The 22,110-nt window shown below is 38.5% G+C and overlaps 1 protein-coding gene across 3 annotated transcripts; it reads right to left on the minus strand.

Moving 5' to 3' along the window:
* cep170ab (centrosomal protein 170Ab) lies at window positions 1-17,712 on the minus strand. 3 transcript variants are annotated; one of them, XM_038290727.1, is made up of 20 exons: window positions 17,586-17,712; window positions 14,587-14,733; window positions 14,405-14,494; window positions 13,831-13,909; window positions 13,574-13,632; window positions 12,675-12,837; window positions 11,255-11,392; window positions 10,670-11,125; window positions 10,216-10,580; window positions 10,018-10,137; window positions 9,794-9,926; window positions 7,345-8,757; window positions 5,876-6,119; window positions 5,503-5,611; window positions 5,165-5,326; window positions 4,385-4,473; window positions 3,934-4,027; window positions 2,855-2,906; window positions 2,526-2,702; window positions 1-945 (listed from the first exon to the last, which is right to left on the minus strand). In XM_038290727.1, exons 2-20 carry the CDS (start codon window positions 14,689-14,691, stop codon window positions 917-919), a joined length of 4,077 nt encoding a protein of 1,358 aa, XP_038146655.1. In that variant the 5' UTR covers window positions 14,692-14,733; window positions 17,586-17,712; the 3' UTR covers window positions 1-916. The 3 variants fall into 3 exon arrangements, with proteins under 3 accessions (XP_038146655.1, XP_038146654.1, XP_038146653.1); XM_038290726.1 differs by having other exon boundaries at window positions 1-2,702; window positions 17,591-17,712; XM_038290725.1 differs by having other exon boundaries at window positions 1-2,702.
* Window positions 17,713-22,110: the final 4,398 nt, after the last annotated feature.

The following is a 22,110-nucleotide window of genomic DNA, read 5'->3' on the forward strand; positions in this document are numbered from 1 at the left end:
TCAAGATGATCATGCATTTTATTGTAAATGAGACAAACAAGACATTTATTGTAAGGTCAACATTTAAGCAAACAACATGAAAAAAAAGACATACAAACATCTAAAAAAGAAATATCTTCAAACAAATTAGCAGAATTATAGAGGAAGTGTGCTGAGCACACTGTTATTCCTCTCTAATAAAGTCATTTTGCTAAAGTTTTTTACAGCAGTTCTTATCAGGGTACATTCAAGTGTAAACATTGGTATCAGGCAAGACATAACAGCTTGGTTGCATTATTAGTAGTAAAATGCAGGACTCAGAGGTAGTCCCTGTTGGTTCCAACACAATATTGTGTCTGCAGTCAGTCTGTGAGAACTTTCATGTCCTGATAGCTGGTTTTTAACCCTGCTTTTGGTAAACATCATAAACATGATAAGTGTGTGTCATTTAGGAACATTATGCCTTGGTCCCGCAAAGATTAATACAAATGTACAAGTTAATCAGTACTTATAGTGTGCAAGGACACAAAGTCCACTTCCTTCTCTCCTCTGTCTTTGTTCTCTCTTAAATGATTGTTTTGTCTAGGGCACTTGTGACAAAAGTTTGCAAGAGAAAAATTGACTACTTGAGCTACATTTCACTTTATAGTTTCTAATAACAACCGAGTTCTGTTCAAAAGTACACTTAACTTTAAGGACTTCAACACAAAGAATGGATAGAGATTTAAACTTTAGATATCTTGCATTGCCAGTTTATTTCCTTTCAGGATATTGTTTTGGAGATTTGTGATTGGAAATTGACAAAAAAAAAACTAATAAACAGGAAAAAAGGGAAACAGGCTTAATATTTATTTAAATAAGCTCTATGGCAGAAAGGAAGGACACTTATTTTACACCATTTCCTTTTGGTTTCTATTATGATAAAATTTATCCTCTTTTAAGGGCAAATATCTTCACGTCTTGGAGCTGTAAAATATAGAAAAACATGGAGGGCATAAAACATAAAATAATAAAAACATCCAAATAATTTATTTTATTTTAATTGGATTGTTTTTGACAGCAAAAAAGGTCATTTAAAACAGCAAGGGAATATTGCATGTGGATGATAACCTGTAATCTGGATGCTAATTTCTTGATATAATTTAATTTAACATTGGGGAATAAACTGTTTATTGATGTAAACAACCTTTCTAATGGAAATACATGTTACCACCTACACCACTGAAGCTCCTTTTGAGCATTACATGTATCAGATATAAAAGTTATGACTTTTACAGCATTTTTCTCAACATCTACTATTGGCTGCAGATCACATTAAATAATAACAGTTGTTGGGGCTGTTTTCAGTGACTTATCTGTTTTTTCACATTTTCTTGCCTTTGATTGCAAATGAAATACATTTATGAAGTTAGATTTTTTCTTTTGTACCTAAGCAAAGAGAAGGGCTTTTGACTGCAAGTGCCATCTGATAACTTCTAAGTATTTCAAGTTTTATTCAATTTAGTTGGAGCATAATTAATTGATCACAAAAGAAAGTTAAATCAATCTCTTTGGTAAAAACAGAATTCTAAGTAAAGCATAAACTGATTGATTAAATAAAAAAAAGTTCATTAGAAAGTGGTTTATTGTTGTAACATAGTTTATGGGAGAACCAGCACCTTTGTTAGAATAAGGATATGCTTAGAAATCCAGTTACTTAAGCAGCCCTGAATGCTACCATAACTAAATTATTTTAAATCAAAATGTTTTTTCCAGCATGTCATCCGGCACTTTAGCTCTTTAACACTTTTTTTTAATTCCCTCTGCAGATTGCTTACATGTTAGGTGTAGAGATCCCAAATTAAATTCATTAGAATCCAGATCTTTATAATAGGTCTTTACTTTAGATCAAGATATTAGGAACACAAATTTTGTCTTGGATGGAAATGGTGTTATGCACTGATTTGCAAGGTTGACAATTGAATCATTAATGTCAAAAAAATGCTAGCTATTATTGCATTTTTCTTATGCTTTTCTTTATATTATTACTTTTGTTTTGGTCATGACTGAATTGAAAAGGAAAAGCTATAAAATGGATGTTAAATGCCCTTTAAATAAGAATTTTCTCTCTGCTTTACTTTGTTTGTTTATAGACTTATATGCCTTTAACAGGGATTTGAGAGTAAAAAACCTTTAAACCGCATCAATAGTTTTGATTTTTGTCTTGAAGAATATCTCGGTAAAAATTGGCTGCAACAGAAAAACATGGTTCATGGTAAATACTCTAGTCTCCTCTTAACGTATTTCCTTCGGACAGACCGCAAAGGAGCTGACAACAGGGTCAACGAACTTTACTATGATAAAGTTTCATTCACCTTCCAATACTTTCCCTTAGAAAAGAAAAACTAACAAAAAAATGACTAGACCCGACACCAGTGTCCTTTCCAAGGACTTCCTGTCAGTTCTTACATTAAAAAGAATGATTGGATATTATTTTATTAAGGATCAAACACCCTTATGAGGGTTCTTTGTCTCTTCTGCATGCTTGGATGATCCACATGGCTCACCAGAAAATTCTTCAACCTTGGCTGCTGACAGTTTGCTGGATATCTGGGCTCCCGTATGTGATAATGGTGCCCCCTGCTGAGCACCAGGACTGGTCTTCGGGTCACTTACAGGACTTGTCAGACCCATGCTGGAAAGAGCGTCCAGGGTGCCATCTGGGTCCACCATCATGTCGATAACTGTTTGTTTAGAGTAGCACAAACATGCAAGAACACAATAAATTTACATTGATTACAGGACAGCAGTAACACACCCATATTAATCATAATGACCTATTGTTTTGGCTATTTCATATAGCTTTTTCATATTTCTGTTGAAAAAATGGAAATACCTGAAAGTTGCCTTTCCACTCTTTTCAGGTCTTGAATAACTGTTGAAATCTCCTGTTAAAAACATAACATAAAAGATGAAGGCTGCCTGAGGAGTGATTAAGTCTAGCAGAACTTCATGCACTGAATAAAACAGCTCAATTAATCTTCTCTGCTCCAGAGAAGGATTTGGAGTGAAGCCCTTAACAATGAATAATACTTTATGAGCTTTGTGACTTGGTCAGACCTTTTTCTCTCAGGATCATCTGAGGACAATCTGTAAAATGTATATCCCTGTCCCCGAAAAAAAAAAGTTTTATGAGGCTAAGTTTGGAATCTGTTTACTCTCCATACTTCGTGGGAAGTCTCTTTCAGTGAGCCCCAGGGCAGCTGTGGCTACAATGTAGTTTGCCACCATCAGTGTGTGAATGGGTGAATGACTGAATGTAGTGTAAAGTGCTTTGGTCAAGTCTCCTGACTTGAAAAAGCGCTATGTAAGTACAGGCCATTTACCGTTTACTATAAATATTGAATTGGAATCAAATTACAATGTCTTTCAAAAGTATTTGGCTCTCTTAAGGAACCCAATGTAAAAGCAAAACCCCTCTCCCCTTGACAATAAAAAAAAATCTACCAAAGTTGGCAGTGCCAGGAGCCTGCGAGGGATTCGGCAAAGAGTATGAATGAGCTGAGGAGTTTAAGTAAGGGTGTGAACAAGAAAGTGACAGTGAATTTAATATAACAAAGCACCTAAATAAAAATGAGGGAAAGGCAATACAATGCTCACCAATGCTACCAATCAATTATTTTATGATTTCAACATTTAATTTTCCTGCATTTTATGTTCAGACGGGTTTTACTAGAGAAACATGATAACTTTAGTTTTCATTGTCGCTAGAATAAGACTTGCTTTCTATAAACTCAGTATCAGACAAAAATCTCAAATAGGACAACTTCATGCAAGCAGTGGACTAATTACATTTTGTACTGTCTCCTAGGAGAGCATTTAAATATGCTGTTAGCTTTCTTGAGGAAAGCCTGCTTAAAGACCATGCTGTATAATCAAGACTAAATAATAGAAAAGGACTGAAGGAGCCATCACCTTGTTGGAGCTTTTGAGAACTAAGGAGTCATGTTCTGCCTGCAGTTTGGTCTCAATCTCGTCCCATTTCCGTTCCTTATCCTTGAAGAGGATCCTGGTTGCAGAGTAGTAATAAAAATAGATGAAAGCACATTTGAAGAAAGATGCTTAATAAAGTAATCGTTAGATGTACTGGCTGACAGTTCAAGTCATTTGTTTCTGGCAATGTCTGCAAATTGAAAAACAATAAAACATTTGAGCTGTCACCATAATGAGCAATGTGCTTTTGTCTGACAGAGTAAAGCTCTGTGATATACTATTCAGATTGTACCAGTTGGTCAAGTTAGAACAGGAAACGCAGACTAGAACATAAATATTACAAAATACTATAATATGTGTCAACAGAGTGCATTCAATATTTCCTCTGAAAACAAGGTGACAAGACACAGAGGAATTATGGTACGTGGCTTACCTGACTTTACAGGCAGTTTTGTCCACAGACTGCCGTATTCTGGTCGAGAGTTGAGTCACAGAAGTGAGCAGCACATTGTCAAAATACAGCTGATGGATAAAGATAAAAAAGACCAAGTATTCTAAGTGTATTTACTCTTGTGGGGATGTTCCTGTAACTTCTTTACATTTTAAATTAAGTTGAAACAGAATAAACACAAGGATTTTGTAAAGCAATGAATTCAACAGTACTTTGACTTGGACAATGTGATGAGCGTTCTTTTCCTAAATATTTGACAATTAGCAATTGTTTATGAAGGCGCACAGTATGTGCGAGACGTTTTTTTTTCTTTGCAGGTTGAGGAAACTGAAAACCTGACCCAGTTTATGTGACCATATTGGTGATGGAATGCATAATGTGGGATTTTGTAAACTGAAATCAAACCCACTTCCATTGCAAGTTCTTCCAGGACTGCCCTATAGTGACTGTAGCAGTGTCCATCTTTAAATTAATTCTAATGTGTTTCCCTTTCACAATTGAGGGAAAGGATCCCCACACCATGATGCTCCCCCCACTATGGTCACTTATCTATTAAACGTTAGTCGATCAATGACATCATTCGTATTCATGCATTGACAACTTGTATCCACATTATCTATGAAAGAAGCCAACATGACTGCACCAAGTTATTGATCTTACAGAAATGTGTCCTCCCCAGCAGCACTGTTATATTTGAAAACACCTGTTCCAATGTTCAACTAATTTTGGATAATGTTAGATAATGGTCTAACTTAGACTCACATCATCTCTATTCCATGTTTGCCGCCGGATAGAGCGAGAGCTCTGTTCATTTGAACTGCGTTGTCGGAGCTCCACAGCTTGCCCATCAGCTCCCAGAATCCCACTCTGCTCTGCAGTGGGACCTCCCAGATCCACAACATCATTAAATACAGACTCCTTTAGCTGAAAGAAAATAAAAAATTATTCTATGAGGTAAGTTAGAGCAGTATAAAATGGATGAGAAAAATATTTGTTTCCTTAGCAGTTCCTAAATAGTAAAGCTGATGTTCTGAAGTTAAAGCATGCAAAAAAAGAAGATCTGTACTGCCAATGTTTCTTATGTAATGCAACATGAATACCAGAGCTCCAGGGTCAGTAGCTGCAGGGCTGACTGAGTCAATCTCTCCAGCCACATCATGAATCTCTTGGGCCAGCATGGCTAAATCTTTAGCTAAATCCTGGCTGATCCTGATTTACAAATAAAAAGTAATGCCATCAGAAACATGAAACCTTACAAACATTAACTTTAATGTTATTTTGCTATATTTATTATCCACACTTCATTTGTAGACATACCAGTCTATCAGCATAACTGCACAAATAAAAAGCAATCAAAATACTCTATTTTTTAAAAGCAGGAAAAACATCTTTGAAGAGAGGTAACATTACTCATTCCTGCATAAAAAAATGAACTTTATATTTAATGCTTTTGAACTCTTCTTCCACACATACCTGGCTATTTCTTCACTGTGTGCTGTCCAGTCTCTCATGTAGTCATCCTGCTCCCTGGAATTTTGCTTCAAGCTGGCCAGACCTGCAGGGTTGGGTGTAGCTGGAGCTGATCCTCCTAACTGGGCCACTCTGGTTGAAGGGAACGGCCTCGTTTGCCCCTGTTTAGATGTGTGGCGATTTGAGCCATACTCATCCTCTGAGGTGGACGCATACTCTACAGGAACACGGCGCCACCGAGTTCCAGCTGAACAGAATATGCAAAGGGATTAAACGTCTAATGCTCAAACATGCTTCTTAACGAAGAATATGTGAAAGTATCAACTAGGCATCGCTAGATTTGCTAGTATCAAGGTAAATCTATTTTTTAAATAATAGTAAAAAGAATAGAATAAGATTACCATCATAACATTAAGATGGGTTAACCTGTGCTGAACTATTTTTTCAGGCTGCAAAATAAAATTTAAAAAAGTACTGCCCCTGCTCCACCTATTGCTGCAAACTGGAAATCAGGTGGCTAAAAGAAATGCGTTTTACTTTTCTCGTATTTAATTCAAGTAGGATTTAAAAACCCAAATGCCATGAGAAAATAAAAACACCCCCACATACCCTCCTACATTCAAAGGTGTAGCTTATACAACCTAAACATAAAGCCTGGATGTCACCAGGTTATTGGGCATGTTATATATTCAGACCACAAAAATATCTTTGTCAGTATCAGTTTGCGCCTGACTTTCAAATGTACTAAATATAGATAAAAATACTGTGCCTGCAGTTACTTTGAGGATTTAGAAATATATACACTTGCATGTCCTCCACCCTTAAACTTGGATTATTTACATTTAAAACATGATCTGCATGTTTATGAAGGCACACACTGAAAAGTCAGAAAAGTGAAAAGTCTGCATACGCTGTCTGTTGAATTGCACACCAAAACAGCTTTACACCTTCTATAAGGATCTGCTCTGGGTGCAAAGAGGTTTCCACATGTATTAAAAAATGGTAAGCTTTTCAAGATTAAGACCAAGTTAAAATTAAGTAACTAGTTTATGTGGACAAACTTTAGGTTCCTATATCATATACTCTCCAGTCCACAACTCTGCTCTCACAGCAGAAACACATCAAAGGTAACAACATTATGTCACATAGTCACATGATGTGACATATTGTTGTCCAAATTGCACCTTGTTTCTTAAGATTTGAACCAATGGATCACTGTTTTTCTGCTCACCAGCATATACAGGAATGTATGAAGTGCAATGGCAACTTCAAAGAGAAGACAAGCTTCATTTTCCAGCAATATTTCTTCTTGCATAAAAATCCCAAAGAAATGTTAAAGAAATACCCATTGTCAGCATCAGTTTTTTTATCTTCTAAAAACCTCAAGGTTAGAAACTAAAAGCTGACGCCTAGTATCAACCATGATGTTCGTGACAAACAACACATGTTCTAGGGAAATACTCTCAACTTACATGAAGGTGTGATATGCCCATATGATGAAGTTCCTTTAGTTTTATCAGGCAGCTTGGAAGCACTATTAGCTCTGGCTCGAGGTCCGGACAGTGAGCCTACATTTGAACCTCTCAATCCTTGCCGGAGTGCATATTCGCCTGCCGTACTTCGAGCAGCCAGTCCTCTGCTTTTTGCCACAGTTGCTTCTGAGTCGCTCTGGGCAGACGGAGACCCAACTCTAGGTCTCCTTGGCTGTGCTAGAGCCTCTATTCTAGACATTCCCCTTCTTGCAATCCCTGTCCTTGATGTGGAGCTGGCAGTGGATGCCTCAGAAGCTACTGACATCCTGTCAATATCAGCAGGTTCGGTATCTGAGGAATCTCCCAGCCGAGCTCGCCTCAAAAGGGATGTCCGAGTAGGTCTTGGCTTGGGAGCATTACTGCTTTTGCTTTGAGCAGAGGGAACTAAAGCCTGCGTAACCTTAGCCCGGCTGGACTTGGTGCTGGCCCCAACTGTTTGGGATCTATGGTTTGAGACCTTTGATTCTTGTGTGTCAGAGAGGACAGAGTTTGAGTTGATATCATCATCAGTGAGGTCCAGGGAAGTAGAGGGGTGACTTGGCTGTTGAGGGCCAGATGTTTTGCTCTTCCCCCTCCTTTCTTGAGGTGCTCGGCTTCCAGCAGGGCCTTTGTTAGAGGTGCATAATACTGTCCTTTCCTTCTGCTGCCCTGCTAGGATACGGCGTTTCTGAACTACTTTTCTGACACCATCGGCTTGGCTAATCGTGCTTGTTGTATCAACATCTGATTCTGGAGACATGGAACCTTCAATAGATTGACTGGGGGGGTCGCCTTGGTCTGACACAGTGCTCTCTAGAAAAGCGGCCACAGCTTCTGAGTCTTTTTGAAGTGCAACATTATCTACGCCCCCTGCTGTACTATGATTTTTGGTACCTGTATAGGCATCAATACGTGGGATGAGTTCTATTGGTATGCTGGTGCTTGGTTTCTCCACAGTGAAGCTCTCCTGCCTCAGCAATGGTTTCCCAGTGCTATCCCTAGCCTTCTCCTCCTCTTTTTTTCTCCTCCGTGACTCCTCCAGTCTCTTCTGTCCACTGGTAATTGGACATGGAGGGAGCTTTATCAGGACACCTGACTGACTTGATTTACCACCACCACTGTCCTGTGATTTGGCTGGAGAAGATCGACTGGGGCTGCCGACACCCTCGATGCCTTGACCACTATGGATTCTTCCTCTTGACGACCTTTCCTCTGGGTTCTCTTTCTCCTGAAGCTCTGTGTCCTGCTTTTCACCCGTATCTGTGTGCAGACACCCACCGGGGGACCTTCTTCCCAAAGCAAGCTCTTCATCAGGTAGTTGGGGTAAGGTTCTTCTTTTACGTTCTTTGTGTGAAGAGGCTATGTGGCTGGATTCTGCAGACAGGACAGGATATCTTTTTATGAATGTTCAGTAGTGGCAGGTCCTTCACATTGAAAAATTGTCTTTAGGTATGTGTCTTACTACGCAGAAAGGTATAACATTAAAATTGGTGGAACATTTTGAGCTAATGAAATTAAATACAAAATAGGGGTTACTATGTATTTTTAGGGTGTTTGCAATTTAATTTAAACAGTAGAAAAATAGCAGTATGAACATTTTTATTTTGCTTTAAAACAGTTCAATTCAACTGGCAGGCTTTTCCTTGTGGTTTTCAAAAAGAGCAATATGTCCTTCCTTTCTTGACTTTACATATTTTAACCATGATTTTAAAAATGAACAGAACTCTGGAAAACAGAGTCTATGAAGCAGCATTAAATTTAGTATTACCATAACCTATGACTTCTGGATATATTATAATTTTTTTAATCATCAAGTCTATTCAAAATACGACATCCAGACTTCTAATTAAATCAAGTAAGTCCTCCCACCCCACACCAGTCTTACTCTCTTTAGAATGGCCCACAGCTGATTTCAGAGTCTGATTCACAATTCTTGTTCTCACCTAAAGGGACAACATAACCCGGCTGCAAGGCTGAAAACTGCAGGGTAGAAGGTCTTTTAGTTTGTGACTCTGAAATTGTGGAACAGCCTTACATTTAAACTTTGTTTAAATGTCATTTTAAAAAGCCGGGAAACTGTTCTGTTCCACCAGGCTTTTATCTCATATTTTTTCGTGTTTTTTACTGTAGATTTTTCCTGATATTCCTCTGTATCAACGCAGAGGAATAGACTTTACTTACTTAATTTTAAAAGGTTTCTCTCAGTGATTAGGAAATTTTTTTTTAAAGATACCTACATCATTGCTTTAAACAGCCACTACAATAAAAATCCATTGCCAATGGAATTAGAACATTTGGTGCATTTGAGTGTTAGTAGGATGGGAAGACCATGGAAAAAACAATAAGACATTTCAAGACACATCAAGGAAATCATGTGAGTGTTGATCAGAAGTCAACCTTAACTGTGTACCTCTGCTCTCTGAGACCATGGTGTGACTGTCCCCTCCTGACCCTTCAGGGTCTGTACGAATGTGGCTTGCAGCAAGAGTGGCCCACTGTGACACCCAGCGAGGACCACCCACCATCAAATCTTCAGACAAGATCTAAGCCATAAAATAGTTTTTACTTATCTGCTAAAAAGATGTCTAAACTTGTCTAAGTATTTAAATTATAAGTTTAGATATGCTTTTGCACCTCTGCCTCTAGACGTCCAGTCTTTTCTCTGTCTCTTGAACCAGACCTCTGGGAAGACAGTCGCTCTCTTTGGTCAGTTCCTCCCAGCCTAGAAATATGCTGGTCATCCAAACCAAACACCTGAAAGATGGAAGAAATAAAGTCATTTTTGTGATCTGATTGAGGAAAAAGGTAGAGAAAGGAACTTCTAACCTATACCTTGTCAATCAATTTCCGAGCCTCTTTCTCTTCATAGTTCCCATTCTCCAGCTCAATGACGTAAGTTCCTCTGTCACTATATTCATCTCTATGTCCATAACACTCGTCCCGGCCACTCTGGTGATGTGGTGCTGAGCCACGTCGCCTCTCCGCCAACCCACTTTGCCTTTTGGAAGTTGAAGACTTGCAACGCCGTGCAGGACTGTCCTCTTCTGCAAACAGGCCCTCTGGTACATTTGCGCGACCTTCTTTAAAGCCAGCACTGCCCCAAAGCCCCCATGAGCGCTCCTCAACTGCTGTAGCCCTGCGCTTCTCTCCATGAGCATTCTCTGAGTCACTTTGAGTGCCATCCTCATGTTTACTGCCTGGCATGTGTGCAAGAAAGAAAAGGAGTATTACCAGTCACCGTATAAAGGAAGAGATTAACAAAGCACAACATACTTTTATCATGCACCTTTAAGACTCCTAAGATGTACAGGAACATCACTCTTTGCACTCTCTCCATCATCATCTGCTGCTGTCTCTTTCAGAGGCAAAGGAAGCTCATTCTGAGCTAGCCAGTCTGCAACTTTAACCTCCGCTGCCACCATAGCTGTCTGAAGGGGACTCAGCTCCTCCCCAGGGGCCCTTTTTGGTCGGGGGCGTGTCTCTCCTCCCACCTTTGCTACTCGATCCTTGACCATCACTTTACCTGATGCCCCTGGATCAAACTCAATGGTGAATGAGGCATGACCGTGGATGGGTTCCAAGGCAGCAAGAGACGCGTTGGTTCCTTGTTCTTGTGAAGGAAGTTCACTGCTTGTTTTAGATGCTGTGGGAGCATCCTTAGTTGGGATTTCAAAGTAACTAGGTTCTTGATTAGAAGCTGATTGAGAGGAAGACTTTAGAATCTCTGTACTTTTCTTTGTGTCTGTAACAAAAATAAAGGGATTTGACAAAATGATATGAAAAACCTAGAACTTAAGGCTGTTTACTTCCTCAGTAACACTGGGTTGTATATTCACTTAACCATGTGATATTTATTCATAAATGATCATACCTATTTCTGACTTCTCTTTCTTCTTGTCAGAGGTCTTTTCTTCAGGTTTTCCAGAATGTTGATTATCGGTGGCTCCATCTCCCCACCAAGCAGGCTGCCCGTAAAGGGGAGTGCCTCTGTGTAAAACTGCTGTGTCTCCTGATAAAATCAGTTCAATGGTTAAGATTGCTGAATGGAAAATATATTCATTAAAGCATAGATGCAGGTAATGCTGAGAGAAATTTCATGAGAAATTGATTTAGATTGCACAGTTTCCATACTGGAAAATATTAAGAGAGGCACCAAGAAATTACCTGGTGCCTTGAGTCAACCAATTTTTAGCTTGAGCGGCCTTCACTCGGGACCTTTCAGATGGAAACGTTTTCTTCAAAACAGTGATTGCAGTGAGTTAAACTGCTTCCAAGCTGTAGTAAAACCAACAACCTTTGCGCGGACATGTTTGCAGCAGGTGCCAAGGTTGTCAAGTGATTTAAAACTAAACAGTTTTTACTATGAAGGCAAGTTAGCTCTATATTGAGGCTGCTATAACAGTTTGACCTTGGAGGGTGATGGTCCTTCAACTCCATAAACATTCAACTACTATTGCAAGTTTTGTTGTTTTATCTTCAAATGGTTTACAGACAGTGAAAAAGTTGTGTCAAAGGAAATCAGTTTGTACTCAACATAATATATAATTACAATTTATTTATAATTTATATACATACATACATACATACATATATATATATATATATATATATATATATATATATATATATATATATATATATATATATATATATATATATTATACTTTTGTTAGAAACAGGCCAGTTTATATTTATATTTTGTATGTTTGTTTTTATATATATTTATATTATGTACATTTTATATGTATATTTTAGTAAGGTAGAGGTTGGGTTTCTCAGGTTAATTCCAGAAATAGATAAAAGAAGTTAGCTACTTGCCTATATCTGATGTTAGATCACCAATAAAACCTTTTTTTTTCTGGATTCTAGTGGCATTTATTTTTTAAGTAGGCAGAAAGGGATTTTAAATCAGAGAGGGGAGGAAGTCATGCATTAAAGGTCATCAAGCCAGGACTAGAACTTGTGACAGCCATGTTAACCCTTCCATACATGGGTCATGCACTTCACACCTGAACCACCAACACACCCTACTAATATCTTATCTTTTTTCTTTGGAAAATATGTTTCTGCAAAAATATATTTGTTTTTTTAAGCAAGTTTAACAGGAATATCAGGTATCAGGAAAATAATAGGGCTACTGGTGATTATGTCAGCATAGGCTGACATGACAAGCAATCTAAAAATGTTTCTTTTAACAATCATTTATTGCATCGATAAATAACCAAAATAATACCCCAAAACAGTGTGTTTTGTGTTGGTCCTTGCATTGTTCAGTTCAAGTTCAGGCTCACCTATTGACTTATCCTCTGACCTGCTGGACTCTGGTGGTTTGGCGGTGGCCCCATCCGAACCTGATGCCTCAGCTGCGTCTAAAGGCTTCACCCCACATTTGGGTGATTCTGGCTCAGCAGGTTTCCTCTGGATCATCTGAAGTTGGCTACTCAGTTTCTCATGCTGTTGTTTGCATTTATAGAGAGACGATTATCAAAATTATCAAAATATTACCAAACAAACGTTACCCTCAACATCCCCCTTTTGGAAGCATAGACCAGTATCAGATATTGCAAGCTAACAAAGAACCCAACAACTCCCCATTCCTAAGGGCCAGACCCGTTCATCCGGTTCAATTTGCATGTTTTCTAAGCCATAACAAGGCTTTGTTTTTATCCACTCTACAAAGCCACAAACTCAACGCTAATTCTGACATTTTTAGTTAAAAAAGCTTCCTGGATGGGAAGCGAAATGTTTTTAAACTTGGAAAGAAAGTCTATAGGATTGTTTTTTTCACTTTTTTTTACTGTGTGAATTACTGTGACCTGGATGACTGAGAATCTTCACCAGCACATTACCAAACAAAGAAATACGCTGAACTCTGACATTTTTCCTTTACGTACACTATTCCTTTGTGCATGTCATTGAATTCTTATTAACTATTAAAGCTGGAGTTCTGCAAGTTCTTAAAAAAAACTCCTTTACAAAAACCTGGAAAGCTTGACATGATGAAACAGCGCTTTCCTCAGCTATGAAGTTTTAAACTGGTTCAGCAGAACTCTTTGATTTCTCTAACAACAACATCATGAGAAAAAGTACAAGGCTGTCCCGTTTTAATCAGGCAGATCATCTCAGCCTGCAAACATGTTACCTCAAAGCTTTTTGAATGTATTTATCACAGCATAGCTGGTTTTCTAACCTTGAGGGCCTCCTCAGGAATACGTAGCTCTCCTTGAACCACGGTGAAAAGGTTGGTATGTGAGGCAGGTCAAGGAAAACGAGGTCTCTTGGTCACCCAGAAACATGCACTGGTAGCCTTATGTATAATGCAGCAGGCAGAATACAATGAATGCTCACATCTATTCACAAATAGATAAGGTTACACAGCTGACAGTGTCCTCTGTGGGTGAGAGTCATCTTATTGGGATTGTTTTGCACAGAACTTTCAAAGGATATCGTATCCAAATCTAAGTTTGTCATCAGTTTTTAGTGTGACATAAACTTGCTCTTGTATCCTGACGTCATTGACAAAAGTCTGAAAAAAATTTAGAGATATTGTATATATAAGGTTATTTGTGACATAAATGAGCATGAAGATCAACAAGGTATCTTTTCATAAACAGTTATTTTTCACAATGTGAGACCACCCAGTACCAATAAAAACGCTAAAGGTATGTATGCTGGATCCATTGGTAGTGCTGTAACAGTGCCAGAGAAACATCTCTAAACTGCAAAAAAACAAAAGCAAAGGCATATCTATCTATCTATCTATCTATCTATCTATCTGTCTATCTATCTATCTATCTATCGATCTATCTATCTATCTATCTATCTATCTATCTATCTATCTATCTATCTATCTATCTATCTATCTATCTATCTATCTATCTATCTATCTATCTATCTATCTATCTATCTATCTATCATCTATCTATCTATCTATCTATCTATCTATCTATCTATCTATCTATCTATCTATCTATCTATCTATCTATCTATCTATCTAATCAAAGTGCACTCATAAACTCACCCCGTTTAAGCTGCCCAAGTCCTTCACTTTATGTTCATCTGTGTTTGTCTCATAGTTGATGACTGCATGCTGTTTGTCCACGCTGCGGGACTAAATAACATATAACCCAGTCATTCTCTTTAATTTATCTGGACATATGGCAACATGAGTGACGAAAGCTTACTATTTAGTTCATACTGTACCTGCAACATGAGCTCACAATCATCCCGCCCCACAAAGATCATCTCCCGGGGAAGACGATGGCGGGTCCCACTGCTGCTCACCAAAAACCAGGATGTCAGACTCATATCTGCCTCAGAAGGTCACCCTTTGACCCTTAGTGCATCATGCTGAAAATAAAAAGATGAAATAACACATCACAGCATGATCATCAAGTAAGATTTTTTTTTTTCTATGTTCATGTGGTTGGATATCATGTGCATGGCTGCTATTTCTGTTATTGCCCCAGGGCATGAACTCAAATCATCAGTCCCTATGGTGGAGATAAGTAAATCCAAACCATATAAAGGTGAAAATCCACAGCTGTCAGAGTTTCAGACGTCCTTCAAAGTAATCATGTGGATTACTCATAGGACTGTCTTCATGCCATGTCCAGAGGCCATACCATGAAATAAAATGAGTAAGAAAGAAACAGAGGAAAGAAAAAAATGATATTTGATCATTTATGAAGCTGTTATCCAGCAAGGCAAAGATAATGATGTAAACAGTAAGACAGAAAATCCAGTCATATCCAGCAAAACAGATTCTAGAGAAAAAACGTTTCCTTGCTATTTTTAACCCTTATAAATGCTCCCCAGAATCATATGATTTCCATTCAGACCTTGTATTACAGCAAACACTGCTGGGTTATTTTGTCAACCAGGACACATGGGTTAGGCTGTTGGGAGACATGTATGGTATTTGTTTTTAACAAACATTGGGTCTAAAACTGTGACTGGGTGTTAGAAACGTAATTCATTATGGTCTGATGTTTCAATATAAGTTAAACTAGATTATCTGTAGTTGTATTTACATTCAAATATTTACTTTAAACCTTTTACTGCTTATAAGTAGATTTCTGTATTCAGGAAAATAAGGCCTAATTAAGCATAATCTGTATATACGCCCCTTTACTGTATGTGGCATTAACCCACCAAATAGGGTAAGTCCCTTGTGAACTCATGGACTCAGAAATGAATTAGAATGTGATGGAAAGTTCTCCCCTGAAGCTGGTCTTCAGTAAGCCTATCTCACAGGAAACTGCACAGGAACCTTTCCTTTTCAGCATTTACACTGAAGACATTTCCATCAACCTCCCCTGCAGAGGGAGCCATGGCTGCCACCTTTAGAAGTTCTGATATTACTGACATCTTTGGCATCATTACAGATGAGGGGGGTCAGAGTAGAGACAGGGGAGGCAGGATTAACTTCAGCATGTTTGATCATCAAATCACAGATCCCATTAAGTGGTGCATCAGATGTTTGTAAAGTGAGCTTCTAAGGAGTGACAGCGCTGACTGGCAATCACACAAGAAAAGACGGTGGGTCAATTAGGAGCTTGTGGCCGGTTTAAACTCCGGGAAGCAAGCTTCAGCTTGAGCTGCGGATTTCCACTTGGTCCTAGTGCTCGACGAATGTCTATGCACTGTAGCGTAACATTGTTTTTTGGACAGTAAAATGTGCTTGGGACCAAAACGGACATTTGAAAAAGTGCAAGGGACATGTCCCGCCTGCCTCCCCAAAAAATTACATCTATGCTTACACCAGCAAACATCCAGGGAACGGAGAGTGAACAATAAACAAGACTAGAGTGGATTGATTCCTTTAAGTGCAGGGGGCACTATTGAAGAGCTTTCTGCTCCTCTGTGGTGACATCAGCCAACTTATGGTGTACCTTCCTAAAGATTATCTGCCACTGAGAGGAAGAAGTTAAACCAGTAGAAAGGCCAGCAACATCATGGGCATTTATCCTATACACTGTAGCCAGTTAGAGAACTCTAGCAAAAATACTTGGACAACATCTCCCACCACCTGCAAGAAGTTGTTGTGGAGCTGGAGAGATCCGTCAGCGAATGACTCCTGCACCCTAGGTGTACTAAGGAACAATATCACAGATCTTTCCTCCCTGCAGCCAACAGAACTTACTGCTCCCAACAAGTGAGCATCTCTGCTCTTAATTGTACAATTGCAAAAATTAAAGGAAACCTTTAATTTTTGCAATCCTTTCAAACTTTCAATGTAAAGTTGTTCTTCTATAAATGGGTTTATGTGTTTTTAAATTTAGAATTTTGCATTTGGTTTTAGCATGCCACAAAAATAGAACTAAACCAATAATTTCACCTTTAAATCGTATGACTACTTAGTGCACCTGATTATTTTGGTCAAACTTAGGCCTATATCCCAAACTTTAGCTGAAGTTTGAATCAGTTCATATTTAATACAGACTGAAGGTAGCAGAATGATACAAATACAGTTGATATTTCCCCCTGCAGCACCATCAATCCACAGAGAATGCTGACTCACGCAGAAGAAAAAAGACTTTAGTAGAAAAAATCTGGAGATTTACCAACACACACACATTTAAACCAATCCCTGTTGGAATACTAGTAGATGTGGTTCGCTTTCTGTACCCGAGTTCATACAACTGCCCCAGATTTCCTCATAAACCCACTATGTTACGCACGACTTCACTCACAGCACAGTAACTCCCTCCTCAGCCGCGCAAAAAAGCAGCCACAGATGATGATGCTGAATGGGCCAATCGCACAGCCTGTACATTAGCCCAGTTAGGCCATCACTCGGTGCCGCGCTTAGAACGGGGCCATTCAGTCAGGGGCCACATCGGACACATCAATAACCCCATTCTATAAAAGCAGTAGTAAAAAAAAAGGAGATATGAGAATAAACGCGGAGCTACAATGATCCCCAATAGTTAACATGATCATCTATAGGGCGTGCACACTAATCCTTCACATCCACATCTTCCCTTTGGATCTCTTAAGCCAAATAGGCTCATTAAGTGATCATTCTTAGAGTGTTTCAAGAGCTATCCGCTGCTGGTCATCCATGGATCCCCAGCCTTATGGACGACATATCCTGGATGTCTGACCAGCAGCGATGCTCATGTCACCGCCTCCATCCCTAAAAGCCGCACAATCGGAGCCCCGACAACAGCAATAGCAGGAAAATGGATCCATCTCACCGTACAGCTGTATAATGGACACGCAGCATCCGACAGATATACAATAGATGTATGAGGAGGGTTTCTGATGAGCGCAAACCCACTGCCCAGCCCTGCTCCTTCAGCGCTTCTGCGTCTTTGCCTCTCGGTGGCGCTGTGAGCTAAAATGGAGAAAGCAAATGTGATTATGTAACACTAAACCATAGGCAGTGATTGAGTATGACTCGGTGAAATTGTAATTTATAGAAGATGTTTGAAAAAAAAGAGGGGTATTTAGCTCTTTTCATCAAACCTTTTTGAGCGGTATAACTGTGTAACAGGGGCGTCAGCTGACCCAATACTATACAGGGACACAATAGGGCCCTAATTTTTTGGGGGGCAATTATTTATTTAAAAAAAGCATGGACACAGATAATTAATGCAAGCATGCGAGCAAATTTTTCATAGCACTTATTTAATAGTATTTATTATTATAAAGTGTCATAAATAAATTGTGCAATCAGATAGTTATTTTCTGCATCATCCAACATCTACCTGAACCAAACTGAATTCAATTGTCCCACTTGTGAACTTAACTGTATATCTCTAATCCTCTACTGATGAAGGTACAATTTATCTTCATTAAATATCTGTCAGCAAACGTAAACTTGAAAACTGAAAACTTGAAATGTGCAACTTTTCAATTCTAACTAAAGTGGTAGTCTATAGCCCTATTTTAAGGAAAAAAAAATACAAGCATGCATTTTGTTTATTTCCCCATATGCCAGAGAGACAGACTTAAATTATATTAATTGATTAAAAAACCAGTGCCCCAGGCATACCCAGACACAGCAGATCCTCAACGGGGCACGGGCCCCTGTGAAAAGGGTCTGCCGGAAACACATCTGCATGTCTCCAGAAACATTTTAATTTAGAGCAGATTTCCTGAATCAAAGTATCTTTATTGGAGCATATTCATTTATCAATTTTTTCTCTATCTATCTTCCCATCTAACTCATTGTCAAAAATCATTGCCAAAAATGTAATTCTCCCTTTAGGCACTAGATGGGCCCAGAGTATTGCGTACCATCATGTGACCTGGAATAGTTGGTGGTCAGAAATAAAGTATTTGATGTATAAAACGCATTTTAAAAAGCAAGAATATGTTCAAAGATCACATAAACTCGCTTAAAGCAAGGCAATAGTTTATTTGTCCTCAATCAACAGATGTTATTAAATACAAATATAGATTTACAATAACCAAACTTTTTTTATCTGTTTCCTCTTACCGACGAAAACATTTAGTCAGATTTAGTTAAAAATGAACTTCCTGCAAGCATTCAACCTCGTATTACACATGATAATTAGACAAACCTAGTCCGACTGTGTCATGGTTTGATTTCTTATTCAATAAGGTCTAGTGGAAGTAAAACAACCAAAAAAAAAAAGTTACATCGTTCAATAGTTAACAGGGCATATTCATATCCATGCTGAAAAAGTATCTCTGTACAGTGGGCAAGATTGCATTGACAACAAATATGCTCATATTCTAGATTTAAATGTTTTGTGCCATTTTTATTTTTAAAAGTTAAAAACTTCTAGAACTGTTAGGATAAGTATCATTGATTATGTGTGAGTTCATTACACCTTAATATTACCTGCCTGTCGTGTGTCAGAACCAATGTTTTCCCAAGTAGTTTATCTAATTAGGACAGTTTCTCGGTCCGGCTATGTACAGTTATAATCTTCATTCTGCATGAGGCAAAGATTTGGGAATAGAATGAAAGCGGTGTCCTTGATCTAAGAACAAAGTGACATATTGTGATATGGCTGGAGCCATGGATGTCTCCTCATCTACAAAAATTTATGATGTAATGATGTGATGATGTGGCAGACGGGAGTTGTATAAAATGCTTCTTTAAAGGAAAAGTCCGGTCACATTCAGAATACAAACTTCTGAAGGTACTTTGAGTATGGAATTATTACATACTTTTCAATAAATGATAAGTGTTTTTAATTAAAAGTAATTTCATTTGAATATGCTTTACCGGAGACATCCATGTTTATCAAAGAACACTACCTCCACCTACCGGCTTGTGACGTCACAGTGCGGTATCGGCTTTTGAGCAAGTCCCAGTGCTCTATCTGGTGTTTATCACAACGCACTATTATCAATGATTGCGACAACCAGTGCACTAACTGATTAATTATGTGTTTTTTCTATGGCCAGAAGTTGGATGACAAATCCTCCCTCTTCAAGTTGACAATCCAACGAAGAACCTGTGGTGGATGATGAGTTGGAAAAGATTAAATAACCAATTTTTTTCACATCCAACTGCCATGCCATACCTCTCAATAATTTCAATGGTGAAGTCCTCTTGAAATCTTTAATAATTTTTGTTGATTTCAGATGTGTCTTTTGGTTCCCATTGGTTTTGCTTGTAAAGCGATAGAATTGACTTCGGCTTACCGCACGTCACTGCGGGAAAATTTCAGTAGTCAGGAACACACAAGTGTAAACAAAAATAAATTTCATTTAGTACAGCTCTCTAAAATATATCATACCACTATATTTGGTCAAAAATTGCCAGGTCCCAGACTTAGTGATCAAGACGGAAAATATTGTTTTTATTTTTTTGCTGATTAATGCTAAATTAATTAAATCACCACAAATGTACCAGTTTTAGGTTTAACTAATGATCCATTGATCATTCCTTACTTAACGGATTTTCCTTTAAATGTTTATCGGGGCAACTTCCCGAGAGGTGAGCCCGGTTGGTAAGCAGCTGCCTTCTGTAACCCTAAGCAACTTCTCTGATCTGAGTAAAGTTACAATTTCTATCAAAATATGTTGTCATGTCTCATGGTCAGAAGCGGGAGATCAATAGGCAGATTGGAGCTGCGTCTGCTGTGAAGCGTGCGCTGTACCGGTCTGTTGTGGTGAAGAGAGAGCTGAGCCAAAAAGCGAAGCTCTCGATTTACCTGTTGATCTACGTTCCTCATCTATGGTCATGAGCTTTGGGTCATGACCGAAAGAACGAGATCCCGGATACAAGCGGCTGAAATGAGTTTTCTCCAGTGTGTCTGGGCTCTATCTTATAGATAGGGTGAGGAGCTCAGGCATCCAAGGAGGACTCAGAGTAGAGCCGCTGCTCCTCCAAATCGAGAGGAGCCATTTGAGGTGGCTCGGGCATCTGGTTAGGATGCCTCCTGGACGTCTCCCTGGTGAGGTGTTCCAGGCACGTCCCACCGGGAGGAGACCCAGGACACGCTGGAGGGACTATGTTTCTCAGCTGGCCTGGGAATGACTCTGGATTCCCCCAGAGGAGCTGTGAAGAAGCAGATGGATGGATGGATGGATGGATGGATGGATTGATGTCTCATGGTTATAAATACATACACGTTATGAAGTGTTATTTAAAGTGCTCTCTTTTGAGGAAAACAAACCTGAGAGAAAAAGCTTTAAGGTGTGGACACTGAGCTTTCCTTTAACAAAACCTTTGAAAAAAAAATACATTTGCATCACATGCAAGGAAAACACAGTTTTTAATTCAATTTAGTTTATTCATATAGCACCAATTCACAACACATGTCATCTCAAGGCACTTTACAATTAAACCAGATCACACAGTCAAATTGATTCAACATTTTCTATCTAAGGAAAACCAGTTGATTGCATCGACTCATTTCCACTGTAAACATTGTCTTTAAGTTTACCTTAAAAATAAAGTAACTATACTTTATTAGCCACCACAAAAAAGAGAAAAAAAGTCATCAACTACAGAACAAGACAAAAGAACAAATATCAAAAAGATACAAAAATATTTCAAAACGATTCAAGTGTTTTTTTTTTACATTTCCTCTTTCACTGGACAAACGATATAAATAATTAAAACTATCTTTGATTAAATGTATTTACCCTTAATTTGAGTAGGTAAATTAGATAGTTTGCCAATGGAATGGTATATTTACTCTTAAAATAAGATAATTGGATAAGATGCACTTGAAATAAGACAACGCAATTGTGTTTTCTTATTTTAAATAGTAAATTGTCTTGTTCCATCAGGAAAATGTCTCTTTTACCTCCTCAATCCAAGAACAAATGCACTTATTTAAAAAAAAAAATACTTATGTAGATTTTAATTATTAGTATTTTTTTTTACCAGTGTTTGTTTTCTGAAGATTAACATTTTATTGTGAGTTTGTTAGTTTTCCTAACATGAACCCCTGAAGAACCATAAGCTGTTCCCACAACATGTAAAATCCAGACACATGTGAACGCAGGCTTTTTTTTTTTTTTTAAAGAAGCCTATTCTGTCTATTTCTTGTCGTGCTCTGTTCTCTAATTTGCATACGCTGCGTACTAGCTAAATTGATCCTCTACTACATCCACGCTGTGCTGCGCAATCTCCCTGCTCCATGCGCTCTGTGGCGGTCCTACCCCTCTCCCATAGCCCAGCCCCCTTGATCTCCTTCGTCCACTGGTATGTACAGGGTGTCTCTCTCTCTTCCATAGGTAGTCCATAATGAGTGTCCATTGGTTTTCATTAAGGCTTGCCCCCTCCCT

Source organism: Cyprinodon tularosa, unplaced genomic scaffold, assembly GCF_016077235.1.
Source record: "Cyprinodon tularosa strain WSP-4 unplaced genomic scaffold, ASM1607723v1 ctg287, whole genome shotgun sequence".
Classification (NCBI taxonomy): domain Eukaryota; kingdom Metazoa; phylum Chordata; class Actinopteri; order Cyprinodontiformes; family Cyprinodontidae; genus Cyprinodon; species Cyprinodon tularosa.

Bases quoted from the DNA above. Each gene is read 5' to 3' on its own strand.
- cep170ab (XM_038290726.1), bottom strand. From the start codon at position 14,691: ATGAGTCTGACATCCTGGTTTTTGGTGAGCAGCAGTGGGACCCGCCAT. The intron at 9,927-10,017 runs GTGCAAAAGCAT...TTTATGGCTTAG, and splicing joins CTGGACGTCTAGAGGCAGAG to ATCTTGTCTGAAGATTTGAT. The intron at 5,612-5,875 runs GTATGTGTGGAA...TTTGTAAATCAG, and splicing joins CACAGTGAAGAAATAGCCAG to GATCAGCCAGGATTTAGCTA.